General features: G+C 50.6%; 2 protein-coding genes across 9 annotated transcripts; both read left to right on the forward strand.

The window, feature by feature from the left end:
- The first annotated feature begins 717 nt into the window (after positions 1 to 717).
- Positions 718 to 13414, forward strand: ATAT1 (alpha tubulin acetyltransferase 1). Of its 8 annotated transcripts, none has more exons than XM_060110566.1 (13): positions 718 to 824; positions 1299 to 1359; positions 1473 to 1564; positions 1673 to 1733; positions 1857 to 1970; positions 2158 to 2259; positions 7402 to 7447; positions 7567 to 7635; positions 9219 to 9290; positions 9466 to 9709; positions 12508 to 12587; positions 12679 to 12721; positions 13219 to 13414. In XM_060110566.1, exons 1-13 carry the CDS (start codon positions 718 to 720, stop codon positions 13394 to 13396), a joined length of 1269 nt encoding a protein of 422 aa, XP_059966549.1. In that variant the 3' UTR covers positions 13397 to 13414. The 8 variants fall into 8 exon arrangements, with proteins under 8 accessions (XP_059966549.1, XP_059966550.1, XP_059966551.1 ...); XM_060110567.1 differs by having other exon boundaries at positions 13071 to 13334; XM_060110569.1 differs by having other exon boundaries at positions 801 to 879.
- A 242-nt stretch (positions 13415 to 13656) lies between these two features.
- Positions 13657 to 17381, forward strand: C10H6orf136 (chromosome 10 C6orf136 homolog). The gene is given in 9 exon segments (XM_060109956.1): positions 13657 to 13982; positions 13984 to 14110; positions 14113 to 14205; positions 14208 to 14401; positions 15190 to 15591; positions 15871 to 15959; positions 16135 to 16335; positions 16934 to 17003; positions 17082 to 17381. Coding segments are annotated over 9 exon segments (1473 nt in total). The 5' UTR covers positions 13657 to 13799; the 3' UTR covers positions 17196 to 17381.
- Positions 17382 to 17392: the final 11 nt, after the last annotated feature.

A 17392-nucleotide genomic window follows, 5' to 3' on the forward strand; every position in this document is an offset into this window, starting at 1 on the left:
GCCTCTCACCGCTGTGGCCTCTCCCGTTGCGGAGCACAGGCTCCGGACGCGCAGGCTCAGCGGCCATGGCTCACGGGCCCAGCCGCTCCGCGGCATGTGGGATCTTCCCGGACCGGGGCACGAACCTGTATCCCCTGAATCGGCAGGCGGACTCCCAACCACCGCGCCACCAGGGAAGCCCCTGGGCTGCATTTCAGATGATTGCTATGGAGGACTGGGGGGCAGTGGGTGCTGCTGTGGGCAGAGGAGTGGTCAGGCTTGAGCCAGTCCGATCAGTGCACTCTTGGGACCAGAAGCCACCTGGGATGAGCAGTTGTGCTATTATGTGATGATCACTTGTGCCCCCGTTCCCATCGCACAGTGTTCCCACCATACCCAGCTGTTCACTTGAGGGGCTAAAGGGTTGGAAAATGGGACACTAGGCCTAAGAAAAATGCGTTGCTACGGCACCCACTGCCATGCGAGGCGCGGATGAAATGAGTGGCGTTGCTAAGTGACAGCTGGTCTGGCAAAAAGAACGGGGTCTCTGGGCCGGGTGCCGGGATGCTGGCAGGTGGTGGGTGGGGGGCGGTGGTGGTGGAGGGCGGTGGTGGGGGGGGGCGACCCCCTAGGGACCCGGGGGCGCGGCAGGGGAAGTAACGATTGCGGTGGGCGGGGCGGTGGCGGAGGGGCGGAAGTGACGTCGCGTGGGGCGGGTCCGGTCGCGCACAATGGGCCATGGAGTTCCCGTTCGATGTGGACGCGCTGCTCCCGGAGCGGATCACGGTGCTAGACCAGCACCTACGGCCACCGGCCCGCCGACCCGGAACCACAACGCCGGCCCGGTGACATCTCAAACCTGCCCCACGGCCCTTCTCTCCCGGTTCCTCTCGAAACCTGGTCCAGGCACCACGCCCCCTTCTCACTGACTAATGTCTGCTCCTTTTGATGTCCTGGCTCGGCTTTTTGGTGACCTTTGATCCTAGAACTAGTGGGGTTGATTGGGGCTTGAATCTGTCACCTTTCATTCCTTGGCCCTATGGTGGTCCCAACCAAAGGATGTGGTTGACCTGCCCTTCCTGCTTCCCCACAATAACTTAAAGGGAGGAGGGAGTGTACCACACTGAAAGGAGGTGTGGTAAAAGTTTGGGTTCCAGAAGAGTGGGGTGGGAAATCAGGTTGGAAGATTCCAAGGTAAAGGCAGAGGGCCTGAAGTACTGAACTGGGGTTGCTGTTATCGCCCAGATTCCCAGGGAGTGAGTGCCCAGGACCCTCTAATTCAGTGAGTATCTGACTCTTGATCTCCTCTCTTTCTGTAGTGTTGATCTGCAGCAGCAAATTATGACCATTGTAGATGAACTGGGCAAGGCTTCTGCTAAGGTAATGGGGAGTCTACATGGAGTAAAGGGAGGCCTCTCTGGGGACAGTTGGTAAGGGAGGCCTGGGTCCTGTGGAAGGGACTTGTAGAAAGTCTGTCTTCAAATTCCTGGCAGGCCCAGCATCTTCCTGCTCCCATCACCAGTGCATCAAGGATGCAGAGTAACCGCCACGTTATGTATATACTCAAAGATACTTCAGCTCGACTGTGAGTGCCAAATACCGTTCTACCCTATACTTCATTCCTCCCTCTCCCTGTTTTGACTCTACCTCTTCCAGATAGCTGCTCATTATTGTTATTTTCCCCAACCTACAGGGCTGGGAAAGGAGCCATTGTTGGCTTCCTTAAAGTTGGATATAAGAAACTCTTTGTACTGGTGAGTGTCATTGGAAACTGAAAGTTCATATGCCTTGGCTCCTGAGAACAGAAGTGCTGGAGATTGGAAGGTGGCCATGATGTCTGGGTCCTAGACGATCTTTCTTGTTCTTTTACCTCTTAGGATGACCGTGAGGCTCACAATGAGGTAGAACCACTTTGCATCTTGGACTTTTACATCCATGAGTCACTTCAACGCCATGGCCATGGACGAGAACTCTTCCAGTGTATGTTGCAGGTATTACTTATCTCTTCACGAGTTCATCCAAAATGGAGATCAAAGGCCCCTTGTCCTGAGTCCTTCCAGAGGCCCTGCTTCCCACCCTCCCACCCCCCATGTTCCCATATCCTTCCCAGGTGACTGGGTTCCTGTTGGCCTGCTTTCCTCATGCCTGCTCCTACCCTGAGTCTCCTGTTCCCTGCAGAAGGAGCGAGTTGAACCACACCAACTGGCTATTGACCGACCCTCACAGAAGCTGCTGAAGTTCCTGAATAAACACTACAACCTGGAGACCACAGTCCCACAGGTTAGAGGTTTCAGAGAGTAGACCCCACTGAGCATTCCCACTGAATTTATTATTTTTTTATGGGCAAACAAGTGGCACCTTCCAAGCACTCCTTATTCCCCATTATATAGGACTTATTTTATACAGCTAAGTTCTGGGGGGGCAGGGTACGATCTCTCATCCTGCAGCTATTTCACTCTCATCTATTTTTTTTTAAATTATTTATTTATTTTTGGGTGTGTTGAGTCTTTGTTGCTGCGCGTGGGCTTTCTCTAGTTGCAGTGAGTGGGGGCTTCTGTTCATTGTGGTGCTCGGGCTTCTCATTGCGGTGGCTTCTCTTGTTTCAGAGCATGGGCTCTAGGTACCAGGGCTTCATGAATTGTGGCTCACAGGCTCTGGAGTGCAGGCTCAGTAGTTGTGGTGCACGGGCTTAGTTGCTCTGTGGCATGTAGGATCTTACTGGGCTCGAACCCGTGTCCCCTGCATTGGCAGGCGGATTCTTAACCACTGCACCACCAGGGAAGCCCTCTCATCTATTTTTTTTTATTCTTCATCATGGGCTGTTGTGTACACCCAAAAATCTGTTTATGCCCCAAACATAGTCAGCTCATTTTCATCTCCTTGTTTTCACATAGACCATTACCCAGTCTATCAAGGTTTAGTAAGTGCTCAGAATAATATACATTCCCTGTCCTCAGGGAGATTTGGTCTATTTTGAGGAAGGTGGTTTGTTTATAAGTAGATGCAATATAATGGTGCTAATGCTGTCCATTCATTCAACATATATTTATTAGAGTACCTGGCCCTGTTCTGGGCTCTAGAAACACTTTATTCAATGAAACAGATAAAAGTCTCTGTTGTCACGGAGCTTATATTCTACTTGGGGAGACAGACAAACATAAACAAGTATATACTATGATTGATGATAAATGCTCTAGGAAAATGAGAGCAAGTAAGAAGGCTTGGGAGTGCCATGTGAGGATGGGAGTGTGTGGGACTGCAGGTTTAAATGGGATACGCAGGAAAGGCCTCACTGAGAAAGTGTCACTTGAGCAGTAACTTAAAGAAGTGAGACTATGAGCTAAGTAATATCTGGAGGGGGAGCATCCCAGGCAAAGGGAATGGCTAGTGCAAAGGCCATGAGGTGGGAGTGCGCCTGGAAAATTGGCTGGTGTGCCTAGAGCAGCATGAGTGAGGGGGGAGTGTGGTAGATGAGATCAGATCAGAGCAGTAATGGGGGAGGAAAGACATTTAGGACTCTATAGGCTATTGCAAAGACTTTGGCCTTTAAGTGAGAAAAGGAGAGCCATCAAAGGGGTTTGAGCAGAGGGAGAATATGATGTGACTTACTTTAAACCAGAGCACTTTGCCTATTAAGCATAGGTAGTAGAGGGGTGAGGGTACAAGCAAGTTAGGAAGCAACAATCCTGCTGGAAAATGGTGGTGGCTCAGTCTAAAATGGTAGCAGTAGAGATGGTAAGGAGTGGTCAGATTTTAGGTATTTTGAAGTTAAAGCAAATAATTTTTCTTGATAGATTGTTTGTGAAGAAAAAAGAGGGAGTTAAGGGTGATCCCCAAGTTGTTGGCCTGAGCACTTGGAAGGATGGCATTGCATTAACTGATGGAAGGTGGAGCAGCTTTGAGGGAAAATAGTAGGAGTCCATCTTGAATATGTTAATTGGAGATGTCCGTGATGAGTCCAGGTTGGTTACTTCCCTGGAGTTCAGAGAAGAGGTTCGGGGTGGAGAGTTTTCACCACACGTAGGGTACTGAAAGCAGTGAGACAGGATGAAACCGCCATGGAGTGAGTATCTGTAAAGAAGTGGTCCAAGGACTTGAGCCCTTGGGCACTCTTGGAAAGTCAGGAAGGAGAAGAAGCAGCAAATGCAGCTGAGGAGTGACTAGTGAAGTAGATGCAAACTTAGAAGTAAAGTGACCTGCAAGGCCAGTGAAGAAAGTGTTTGCAAAAGGAAGGAATGGCTTATTGAGTCAAATGCTACTGATCAGTAAGGTAAGAAGAGGTCTGAGAAGTGACCATTGGATTTAGCTGCCTGAAGCCACTGGTGTTCCTGACAAGCGGTTTCAGCACACTGGTGGGTGGAAGCCTGGATGGAGTGGCTTTAGGAGATTGAGAAGCTCAGAACTGGAGGCAGCAAGAATAGGCTACTCTTTTTTTTTTTTTTTTTTTTTTTTGCGGTACGCGGGCCTCTCACTGTTGTGGCCTCTCCCGTTGCGGAGCACAGGCTCCGGACGTGCAGGCTCAGCGGCCATGGCTCACGGGCCCAGCCGCTCCGCGGCATGTGGGATCCTCCCGGACCGGGGCACGAACGCATGTCCCCTGCATCGGCAGGCAGACTCTCAACCACCGCGCCACCAGGGAAGCCCTAGGCCACTCTTTTAAATGCTGCTTTAATGTGAACAGAAATAGAGCAAGAGCTAGAGGGGGATATGGATCAAGAGAGGGTTGATTCTTTTCAGTTGCATAAAAATGAACAGCATAAGAATGACTCAGTAGAGAGAAAATCTGATGATGTCAGAGTAAGTGGGAAGAATTGCTGAAGCAGTGTTGTTGAGTGGGCTTGGGATTGGGTTGACAAGCGAGCCTTGGGTAGGAGCACGGATAGTTAGTCCCTTGTAACATGATTAATTGGTGTGCTTACAGAGGGGGCATAAAGTGAGTTAGGCTTGACTTAATCTTGAAAGGTGTTCATCAGGTGGACAGAAGTGGGCAGGCTAAGGTGCTTTTCATGTAGGAACCAGCACGAGCAGAGTCAGAGAGAGATTAATCTACCTCTCAGGGCACTGCAAGCAGTTTTGTTTGGCTGGAGTGCTGGGCATGTGCTTGTTGGGGGAGGATGAGGGTGGGTGGGCTGGTAGATATTACAGCAGGGTGAAGGCAGGAGATAGACAGGGTCTCCTTAGAATGTGCTCCCAGAGTAGGACATCATTTTTCCATTAAGAGGCAGCAGAGAGCAATGGAAGAAACACAGTATCCAGCATCAAATGCATTACCCAGGTAACATGTAAGAGCAGGGCAGTAAAGAGTGTAAATAATATTGGGTTGGCCAAAGAGTTCATTCCAGTTTTTCTGTAACATCCGTCTGGAAAACCCAAACGAACTTTTTGGCCAACCCAATAACAACTGATGTTTCATGAGTTCTATGTGGTATCTACATGCATTATCTCTGTTGATCCTTGCACATTTCTTTGAGGTAGTTGCCATTATTGACCCCATTTTGGGTTTATACAGATTAGTGACTTGACCAAGTTTGCACAGCTACTAAATGGTAGAGCTTGAATTTGAACCCATAGCCCCCTCTAATGACTACACTGTATTCCTGGCTGAAATGTCTCAACTAGAATCAGGAGTCTGGGATTTGAGACCCAGTTCTGCCACTTGTAGCTACTAGACTTTGGGCAAGCCATGTCTCCAAGCACATATATTTCCAGTTTTCCTGGGTATATACCTAAGAGTAGAATTGCTGGGTCATATGGTAATCCTGTGTTTAACTCTTTGAGGAACTGAGAAACGGTTTTTCCACAGTGACTGCAACATTTTGCATCTCCATCAGCAGTGTGTGGTAGCTCTGGTATCTTGACATCCTCACCAAAATTTCTTTTTCTTTTTTCTTTTTATAATAGCCATAATGATGGTTGTGAAGTTGTATCTCTTTGTGTTTTGATTTGCATTTCCCTAATGACTAATGATGTTGAGCATCTTTTCAAGTGCTTATTGGCCATTTGTATATCTTCTTTGGAGAAATGTTTACTCAAGTCTGTGCCCTTTTTTTAAAATTAATTATTTTATTTTTGGTTGCACTAGGTCTTTGGTTGCTGCATGCGGCTTTCTCTAGTTGCAGTGAGCGGGGACTACTCTTCGTTGCGGTGCATAGGCTTCTCATTGTGGTGGCTTCTCTTGTTGTGGAGCATGGGCTCTAGGCACACGAGCTTCAGTAGTTGTGGCACACGGGCTCAGTAGTTGTGGCTTGTGGGCTCTAGAGCGCAGGCCCCGTAGTTGTGGCGCATGGGCTTAGTTGCTCCGTGGCATGTGGGATCTTCCTGGACCAGGACTCAAACCCACGTCTGCTGCATTGGCAGGTGGATTCTTAACCACTGTGCCACCAGGGAAGCCCTATGCCCATTTTTTAAATTATGTTTTTTGTCTGTTTGTTCTGGAAGAGTTCTTTATGTTCTGGATACAGTACCCTTATTAGATATATGATTTGCAAATATTTCCTCCTATTCTGTGGGTTTTCTTTTCTTTTTTTTTTTTTGCGGTACACGGGCCTCTCACTGTTGTGGCCTCTCCTATTGCGGAGCACAGTCTCCAGACGCGCAGGCTCAGCGGCCACGGCTCACGGGCCCAGCCGCTCCGCGGCATGTGGGATCCTCCCAGACCAGGGCACGAACCCCTGTCCCCTGCATCTGCAGGCAGACTCTCAACCACTGCACCACCAGGGAAGCCCCGCTTTTCATTTTCTTGATAGTGTCTTTTGACACACAGAAGTTTTTACTTTTGATGAAGTGTAATTTATTTTTTCCTTTTGTTGCTTATGCTTTTGGTGTCATATTTAAGAAACCATGTCCAAAGTCATAAAGATTTTCCTCAATGTTTCCTTCTAAGAGTTTCATAGTGTTAGCTCTTACATTTAGCTGTTTGATCCATTTTTAGCTATTTTTTGGTCCAAATTAATTATCTTGCATGTAGATACTCAGTTATCCAAACACCAGTTGTTGAAGAAGTTATACTTTCCCTATTGAATGGTCTTGGCACCTTTATTGAAAATCAATTGACCATAGACACATGGGTTTATTTCTGAACTCTATTCATTCCATTGGTCTGTATGTTTATCCTGTGCCTCTACCACACTATTTTGATTACTGTAGCTTTGTAGTAAGGTTTGAAATCAGGAAGTGTGAATCCTCCCCAAATTTGTTATTCCTTTGTTAATCTTGAAGATTATTTTGGCTATTCGAGGTCCTCTGCAACTCAACTTTAGGATCAGCTTGTCAGGGTCTGAGATTTTGACTGAGTCTGTCAACAAGGACAGGAAGGCTGGCTTTCGTTCCTCTCACTGTGGTTTTTCTAGCACAGGGTTCTATACGCAAGTATGTGCTGAGTGGCTGAATGGACAAATATATTTTGCTTGTTTCATCTTACAGGTGAACAACTTCGTGATCTTTGAAGGATTCTTTGCCCATCAACATCGTAAGTTTTCTCACCTTGTGTGTGTTGGTCAAGCAGTTGGGGTGAGGGGAAGGAAGGAGGTGGATTCTTGGTCCCACCGGACCCCTCACTGAGGGGCACCACCGCTTCCTTCCTCACAGGGCCCCCTGCTACCTCTCTGAGGGCAACTCGACACTCTTGTGCTGCTGCGGTCGATCCTATGCCCGCTGGTAAAGCTGCATTGAATGGGTGGATCTGTAGTGCTGTGATGGCTAGTCACTCTGGAGGCCACTGGGAGCTCAGGGCAATCTGTGGGCAGTTTGGGAGAATTCTAAAGCAACCCAAGTCCCCAGCAGACATTACCCGTATCCTCTGCTCTCATGGGAGCTCAGTGTATTTATACTTGGCAAGACTTTCAACTAAGCAAGCTCATTAGGAGCCTGTTTGACAGTTGACATTGATGGAGCCTCTTGCTGCTTCAGGCCCATCAAAATAGGCCAGAGTCATGTTCCTTCATAAACTCCTCAGGCTTCTGTCAGCCAGTGAGGGACAGGCAAGTGCAGTCAGCCCTTCCATTTCCAGTCATAGAATAGTGACATGAATGGTCCAAAGCTTAAATACTAGTTTTAGAAGATGACACTCAGAATTTATAACATTTCCAACCAAATAATGAAATTGATCTGGAGAAACCATACCTAGGAGGTACTGAAATGCTGCCCAGGTTCCGCATTCCATCCTCATCCACACACATGCTCCCTGCCGGGCTGAGCCCCACCCCTTCCTCCTTCTCAAGGCTGAGGGGCACAGCCTTCTGCTGGCCGTGCTGTGCGCACTTGCACAGAAGGGCCCTTTCCTGAAGGAGCTGGCTCTGTGGCTAGCTCTCTCACCTCCTCCGTGGCCAGGAAACAGAGTGACCACCACCCAGACAGCAATCTGTCACCAGTGATTAGCATCTACCAATGTCAGGCACGGAGAGGCAGTTCATATCCGTGACCGGCTCTGCTTTCCAAGGCTTCCACCATCTAGCTCCTGCTGACCAAAGCTGTGAGAGGGAGAGAGAGCCAACAGGGACGGTGAGGACCAGGTCCACACGGGAGGGACCCTAAAGTTTAAGTGGATCCGCTGGGCAGTCTCATTTGCCACGCATGATGGAGAAAGAAGCTCTTGAGAGGGAAAAGGAGGGGCAAGTGGAGAAGTGAGGAGGCTGGAGGCAGGGCTGGGACAGTCCGTTAGCCTCCCATTTACTCTGTCTGGTAACTCCTTTCCAGGTGTCTGTGTTTTTACCTCATCCTTTTTTTCACCTTATAAAACGTAAATCTCTTTCTATCTTTGCTCTGGAAGGGGAGGTTCTGCCCCACCCCAGCCTCCCCTGACCTCTCCAAAGCAATTCCTGATTAACCAAGGGCTTTGTCCATCTCGTCTAGAGGGACCTGGGGTCCTCGGTGGCCCAGCTGGGACCATTCCACTGCCCCAGAATCCCAGGGGGGCCTGACAGCGCCCACTGACAGTAAGAGCTTGCCTCCCTTGGCTGCCCTTGTGTCTCCCAGGCCCCACAGTCTCCCCAGATCTTTCCCCCCAACTCTGCATTCAGCCTACTCCTTCTGGCTCTCCTCAAAATGCTCCAGCCTTCCCCCCGAATTCCCTTTTGGTGTGATGGCAGTGCCACAGAGCTGCTTCTGCGGTGGAGCTGAAGTCTCCTTTCCCTGGAGAAACTGTGGTGTCAGGGATCAGAGGTTTGGGGTCGTGGGGGTAGTGAAGGGGTGCACAGTATGCCTCCTAATGCTTACCTTGCCTGTGTCCTCTCCACTGCCAGCTCCAGCAAGGAAGCTGCCACCCAAGAGAGCAGAGGGAGACATAAAGCCATACTCCTCTAGTGACCGAGAATGTAAGACTGGGGTAGGGGGTCGGGGTCTGGGCCTGGGGGGGGGCCTTAACCCAGGGGAAAGATTTGTTCTCTCTAAAGGCTCTGATTTCTTTTTTCTACTCTAATCTTTGCTGTCGTGACTCTCTTCCCTTTCCTTTTTCTTCTCTGTCTTGTTCTTTTTTCTCCCTCTCCCCAGTTCTGAAGGTAGCCGTGGAGCCTCCCTGGCCCTTGAACAGGGCCCCTCGCCGTGCTACAGCTCCAGCCCACCCACCCCCACGCTCCAGCAGCCTGGGAAACTCGCCAGAACGGGGTCCCCTCCGCCCCTTCGTGCCAGAGCAGGAGCTGCTGCGTTCCCTGCGCCTCTGCCCCCCGCACCCCACCGCCCGCCTTCTGCTTGCTACTGACCCAGGCGGCAGCCCAGCCCAGCGTCGCCGCACCAGGTAATAGGAGCTGGAGGGTTAGGGAATGTCACAACTGTCAGACAGGGTGTTAGAAATGGCAGAGGGCAGTGCAAATCCATCAGAGACATGAAGCAATAGGACAGGAAGACTGGAGCGTCCTGAAACCTTTCGAGAAGAATATATTGGAAAATATTTATGGGAGTGGTCTGGAAATAAATTACAGTGAAGGAGCAGAATAGGACTTTATGTAGAGTCTAGGGACTCTAGTTTAAGTGAGAGCTGGGAGGAAGCGCAGGAAGAACACAGATCCGTTGGGTGGGTGACTGAGCCTCTAAGATTGGGGAAATCATGGTTTAACATTTCCTGGGAAGGGGCAGGATCTCTGACACAGTTTGGGGAGCCACCAGCCCTGGGTCAGTGCCTTGTGTGGCAAGAGCCCATCCCGGCAGGCAGAGGGTGGGCCTCTCCTTTTTTTCTCTCCCCAGCTTTCTCTTCAACTCTGACTTCTCTTTCTGTTTTTCTCTCCCCCCCTCCCCGCTTCCCCTCTCCCCTCCTCCTGTCCATAACATCCTTCCACAGCTCCCTTCCCCGCTCTGATGAGAGTCGATACTGACAGACAGCTAAGCCCCTCCCCTCCCTGGGAGACCTGGCAAGGGCAGAGACCCCCTCCCTGAGAACCCCAGACCGGATCTTCCATTGTAGCCCCCAGCATCCAGGGGAACCTGACAGAGCCCAGAGGATTTCCTCTTCCCCTTTCTCGGACAACTGGGTTGTCAGGGTCCCAGATGGCCTAATGCTTTGTAGCTTTTCTTACCATAGAAAGCACCCCCTCTCTCCTAACTCGGGCTCTGAACACTCTCCCACAGACAGCCTATTTGCTGCCAGACTTCTTGGTTGGGCGGCTCCTACTAATTATCCAGAGAAGCATAGTCTTGCTTGCAGTCAGATTCTAGAACACCATGGAAGGTCCAAGGGCCTCCTCTACCAGGGAAACCTTTTGAAGAGTCTTGTCCATGGAATGAATCCTATAGTCCCACTACACTGTCTCCTGGTAGCTCTAATACTGCTTCGTGCTACCGACCACAGCTACCCTATCAGCCTGCTGACGCCAGCCAGTGATGAGCTCTGCTTCAGAGCAGTCCAGTCAGGTAGGACAGGGACTTACCAGCTCCCCAAGGGATCCACTCAACATTGCCAAACTCTTAATTTCCACATGTTGTGTGTATGTGTATCTGTCAGGGGACCCCCGAGCTGATGTCTGCTTTGAGGCTCTAGACTCACCACACTTCTACAGACACCACCACTTCCCCTGGGTCCAGGTTCTGTGAGGGAGTTTGTTTCTTGGCAGTAGATCCCAGCAAGCACCCTAGGATCACTCTTAGCCAAGTTTCAGAAGCTAATCCTGAGTCTCAAGGCTCTATTAGCTCCTGGAATACTCTCTCACAGCCATCGCTGCTCGGTCGCTAGATGCTGATAGATTCCTGTCTTGTGAGATTGTCTTGAGATGATGGGGGAACTCCTCCTCTGGCCTTCCTTTCTTCTTTCCTCCATAGCAAGAACCTTCTTCCCTGCTCCATACCCAGGGTATAGAACATCCTTCCCCCTCCCTACCCTCTGGATGTGTGCTAGTTCAGATACCCCTACTGTATTCCCCGAAATCCTTGGGAGCAGGATCTCCCTCTCTTCTGACTCATTCCTTTTTCTTCTCCCTCTCAGTGTTGTCTGAATAAAGTGTGAATTCTTTTGTGTTTTTTAAATGGACATTTTCAATGATAAAAACTACAAAAGAAAAAAAAAAAAAACACCAAACAAACCTTAAGGTCTCAGCCTCGTTTGTGCGTCACCCCTTATTTTCCTGGGATCTCAGCACCTCTGTCCCTCTCTCTCCCTCACCTCTGAGATCTGCAGATCTTCCAGCAAGGAGTCTTAGAGCTCCTCTTGCAGGATCTGGTGTCTGCCTGCCCCCATCTTCATTGTGGGATCTTCTGCGGATTGTCTCCTCTCATGTAGTCGCTGGATCCCTCTGTGTAGCCTTCTATATCTACTCCTCCATTCTCTCCAGAAACCTCTAGCTCTCCCTAGTCACTTCTACCCTTTACCCAGGCCAGCCCTTGCTGAGATGTTAAGATTTACTAACATCTCTGGGATCCACTAATTGCCTCCTGATAACAGTCCCCTAATTGTTTCCTGAATTCGTCTTCCCGCTGATTTCCTGGCCTCTCCCTCACTAAACCCTTGGATCTCTTTCTCAAGACAGTCCTTTTCCTAAATTCAGCCTTACCACTCCCTATTTCCCTCTGGCTGAGGTATCCTAAAATTAAGGTAATCATGTTTTCCAAACCAAACATCAGGGCACCTGGTCCAACAAAAAAATATTTTTTTGCATATATGTGAATCTGGTTATGTGTGTGTGTGTTTGTTTTTGGCCGAACCACGCGGCTTGTGGGATCTTAGTTCCCCGACCAGGCCCCAACCAGAGATTGAACCTGTGCCCCCTGCAGTGGAAGCATGGAGTCCTAACCACTGGACCGCCAAGGAATTCCCCTGAATTTGTTTTTATGACATGATTTGGAGCACATTTGGCCTTACTTTTAACACATTACCTCAACTAGGCATAATAAAGCAGCAAGTCAGGACTGCTTCAGAAAATCTTGGGGTATAAAATGAGCTCCCTTCCCTTTTCTGGGGCACAACTTAGATTAAAATCCCATAGGAATGATAATTACCCCTCTCTCTGTTCCTGTGCTGTTCCTTTTATTATTCTCCTCTGATTCCTCCATACCCACTCATCTTTCATCCTGTAGCCTTTTCCCCATCATCTCACATTTCTTCTACAGCAGGACTCCCCCAGGGCTGGTAGCCCAAAGCTGCAGCTATAGCCGCCATGGGCGGTTGAATTCCTCATCCCCCAATACAGGTAAGTTATTCATCTCCTTATCCTCAAATCAAGTAGGCCATGTTCACTACCTACTCCAGCCTTCCCACGCACATGCCTGGTATTTCCACAGGCAACCAAGAACTGAAGCAGGGGGAGCAGGAAACAGAGAATAGGTGAGGTCTGACCCCTCCCCTACCAGCCTCGCACCACCTCTGACTCCTTTCCTAGCATCACTCTCAGCTACTTCCTCCTCCTAAATCTCACTCTCTGAACTGGACACCAGCTCCTCCCACAAAGCCTTCCACCTAACACCCTACAAGCCTCTTTCCCCATAGGTTCGACTCGAGTGCTTCCCTTTGGCAGTCTCTGAGGGGTTTCAGGTTTGGACATAGCACTAATGGTTCCAACCTCATACCCCATCATACGTCCTCTACACAAGAGCCAGTCAGCCCTTTAAGAAGCTGTGATTTTAATTCTCCCTTTAGTACCCCTGTAACCCACTCTCCATCTCCCACCTACTAGGTCTGCCAGTGAGGAGCAGGTCTTGTCACAGCATGGGTCTGGGGAGGAACCCATGCACACAGTTCCTCCACAGGCCCAGGCTCCACCAGCCCAGTCCTGGACAATGGGTGGGGATATGTTCAACACCAGGTTCATTCGAAACTTGCAGGAACGTCGCAGCACCAGGCCTTGGTGACCACAGCCCCCTCTCACACCTTCAAAGCCAGTATTATTTCTCTCTCACACAGGACCTAGCCAAAGCCCGCCCTCACAATGGATGTATTCATTCATTCATTCATTCGACAGGCTTTCTTATCAGTGCCAAGTCATTTGTATCTTATTTTTAACCACAGCAATAAAGTATTTATTTTTATCACAAGAGTAACTGAAAACCGCGACTGTCATTATTTCAATCCCACCCGTCACTCTTCGCGCGCCCCGTTCAGCCCCATCCTCGCCCACTTTTGCGCAAGCGCCACAGGTGAGAGCAGTACTCGAGGCCGCTAATTTACTGCGCAAGCGCTCTAAGGCAGCCTCTGATCCGGCGAGCGCAGGCGCACTTACTGCAGACCCAGCGCCTCACCGCCTCCCTGGAACCCGCCGCAGTGCGCAAGCGCGCAACATCTCCGTTTCCCTCCCCTCAGCCCTTCACCCCCCCCTCTTTTCCCCTTCAAGAAGCCGGCTCCGGGGCACGCTCACCCCTGTGAGGAGGCCGGACACGGGAGGTGCTCTCTCCATTCCCGGAAGATCATGTACCAGCCCAGCCGGGGGGCGGCCCGGCGCCTCGGCCCCTGCCTCCGTGCCTACCAAGCTCGTCCCCAGGTGAGAGCAGAGGGGAAGCGGGAGGGGAGGAGAGGGGGCGGGGAGAGACCCTCCCCAGAGTCGGCGTGTGGGGCGGAGCGCGCGCCCCGTTTCGCGCAGGCGCAGTGACGTCCCACCGCTCCTTCCCACCTGTGCGGGGCGGCGCGTTTACGGGTTAGGGGTCGTGGGGATCCGAGGGCGGCGCCGCCAGCCCTGTAGAGCACGGGACGTCGGTCTCCCGGGCCTGCGGGGGCAGGCGGGCTGGAAGCGGGGGCGGTGGGGCGCGTCCGCATTTCGCCCGCGTTTCCGCGGTTACCTGTGCCTGGAGGTGATTTGAAGGGCAGGGGGCGGAGAAGTTCGCGGCGCCTCCCGGGAGCCGACCAGACAGACCTGCGGGCCGCGCTCTGCAGCCCGCGCATCTTGCACCCGGATAGCGGTCCCGGCGGGAAGGCCGGCCCGGGTGGACCCTGTTCGGGCCCCTGTGCCCGGGCGGGCAAGATGGCCACGCCCCCGGCGGAGACGGCGCCTCCGGGACACCGTCGGGGACAGAGGTACCCGCGCGGTCCGCCCGCTCTCCCGATAATGAGACCCCTCGGGGGGGTTCGTTGGAAACTCAGGGACTCGGGTCAGGCCTGGCTTTGGGTGACCTCTCCCTCATCGCAGTTTCGACATCAGTAAACCAGGGGCACGAGGTCCAGCCTTTAACAGTCTCCCGGGCCTTTTCGTGTCATTAGAGGAGCCCGAGTGATGAGCTTACTGCTTAACAGGTCGCAAAGTTTTATTTACAGTTATTATCTCATATAGTCCTCATAGTAACTCAGTGTGGTTTCATCGTCCTCGTTTATAGGAGGACATTCCCTCAGGCTGAAGGAATGAGATAGTGCCTAAGGTTACATGATAGAATTGGAACTCAAAAGTCTCCTAGTTCCAGTTGGATGTTCTTTTCTCTATATAACCTCTGCTTCACACACTCGTGGAATTGTGTTAGAGGCCACAGTACAAGAAGACCTGTAACTTATTCATTCATTTGTTCATTCTTCAAATATGCACTCTTATGATTCTTGCTGTGAGAGAGGCAGACCTGCCCGCAAACGGGTTTGGAATCTTAAACAAACCTAAAAGTATTTGCTAATGTTTGGGGGAGGTATTTGTACTTTTGTCACAGGAAAGTGTTTCCTCGTGTTTTAAGTAGAGATGGAGATGAATTTTCCCTCTAGTAGTTCCATCTCTCCTGTCAGAAGGAGCAGGTGGGACTGGATGCGTGTTAATGGGCAGTTTGGATGGCAGGGCATTAGGCAGCTGGATTCTTATCTTTTTCCCTTTTGTTCTTCCTCCTTAGGACCAGCTTTCTCCACGGGCCCTACCATTCCCACCTCTTTGGCCTCACTCCATGACAACCACTTCTCCATCTCTGCCTCTTTTCTGGTCTCCCCCACCCCCAAGCCCTCCCACCCGGCTGCTTCCCCGAGCTCCCCCACTACCTCTCCCTCAGGTCCAAGCCCTCACCTCACCATGGGTGGTTCTCCCCCCAGGAAAGGGGGAGGAGGGACCAGGACCCGAGTTACACAGCGGCTGCCTGGATGGGCTTAGGAGCCTATTTGAGGGACCTCCCTGCCCCTGTCCTGGGGCTTTGATACCTTTCCAAGCCTCTGGGACTGCCCACTCTTCCCCGGCCACTCCATCAGGAGATCCGAGTATGGAGGAGCACCTGGCTGTCATGTATGAGAGACTGAGACAAGAGGTAAGTCAGTTCAGAAGTGGCCTTTGTCCGAAATGGGAAGGGATGTAGGTGATTCTTAAAAATAGGGAGTCAGTCAACTGGATTATTTCTGGGAACCATGAGACGGGCATAGAAATATAAACATTTCCCAAGGAAAAGATGCTTCTCAGTTTGGATTAGGGAAGTTAAACATGGGATGAGATGACCTTTCACTCATGAATAAGGAGACACTAAATATAGGAAACTGAGAAATAGGATCATTTTTTCTTTCCTCCTGGTCTGATGCCTTCTTCCACCTAGCTTCCCAGTCTCTTCCTTCACTCCCACGACTACACTCTCTACTCATCGGATGTGGAATTCATCAATGAGATCCTGAACATGCGTACCAAGTGAGAATCCACGAATGGGTAGGGCCTTGGGGAGGAAAAGGACCCAATGCTGTTTTCACACATTAGAGAATGTCCCAGGCTGCTTCTCACTGCTGCTCCCCATCCCACTGTCAGATACCAGTTTGGTTTTCTGATTCTGCCGTCATGAGATTTCTTTCCCATTCCTTCCTCCCAGAGGCCGGACATGGTACATCCTGTCACTGACCCTCTGCCGCTTCCTGGCCTGGAACTATTTTGCACAGCTTCGGCTGGAGGTTCTGCAGCTGACCCGCCACCCTGAGAATTGGACCCTGCAAGCCCGCTGGCGGCTTGTGGGGCTGCCCATCCACCTACTCTTTCTGCGTTTCTATAAGCGTGACAAGGAAGAGCTTTACCGGTAAGAGAAGCGAGAAAAGAAACACACTACAAGTTCCTAATCTTACCCTTTTGGGAATCTATGGTCTAGGCTTCTAGACAATCCTGGATCTACCCTGACTTGACTGCAGGCTCCTTGAGGGCAGGATCTTGTTTTTGTCTACTTTAATCTAACAAAAAATAGGGACTCTGAATATATTAGGAAGCTTCTGAACTCCTGAACTCAGTTTCTTCATGTACATTACCTGGCACATAGTAGGTAGTCAAATACTTATTGAACAGATGAAAATTCCCGTCTCGTAAGTGGTGCCTCACAACCTTAGGTAAAGTACCTGGTAAATTTCTGGCACAGAGTAGAATCCCAAGAAATTCTTAGGCTCAGCCCAAACCAGTGGTTCCCAAACTTTGTTGCACAGTGGAGTCATCCAGGAATCTTTTAAAAATATGGGTGCCAGACATTCTGATTTAATTGGGCCAGGGAACAACCTCAGGATTTTTAAAAGATCCCCAGGTGATATAATATGTAGTAAAGTTTGGGAACTACTAGTTTAAACAAATGCTTGAATTAAACTTTGGGACCAGTCCCCTTCTCCCTCAGTGAGCCTTTCTCCCTTCACCAGGACCTATGATGCCTATTCCACCTTCTACCTGAATTCCAACGGCCTCATTTGTCGCCATCGCCTAGACAAAGTGAGTCCTAGGGCTGGGTAGGGGTGGGGTGACGGGGTAGAACATCCCACCAGCTGGCATTAACCTTTCTCCCTGCAGCTGATGCCTTCACACTCACCCCCAACGCCCGTGAAGAAGCTGCTAGTGGGAGCCCTGGTGGCTCTGGGGCTGTCGGAGCCAGAACCCAACTTACACCTGTGTTCCAAGGGCTGATCAGGAACTGGGGCAGAGGCAGCACGGAAGACTTGCTACGCACAAGAGGAGGAGGTGGAGGTGGCCAAAGACCTCAGGAGCCAGCTTCCTCCCCTCTTCTCTCTCCTCCTTTACTTTCCATCTCATGCTGTGTAAAGCTGCTGTGTAATTTAACTTGTAAATAATAAAATCTAAGTGAATATATGAGATCGAATTTC

Source organism: Mesoplodon densirostris, chromosome 10 (genome assembly GCF_025265405.1).
Source record: "Mesoplodon densirostris isolate mMesDen1 chromosome 10, mMesDen1 primary haplotype, whole genome shotgun sequence".
Lineage (NCBI taxonomy): Eukaryota > Metazoa > Chordata > Mammalia > Artiodactyla > Ziphiidae > Mesoplodon > Mesoplodon densirostris.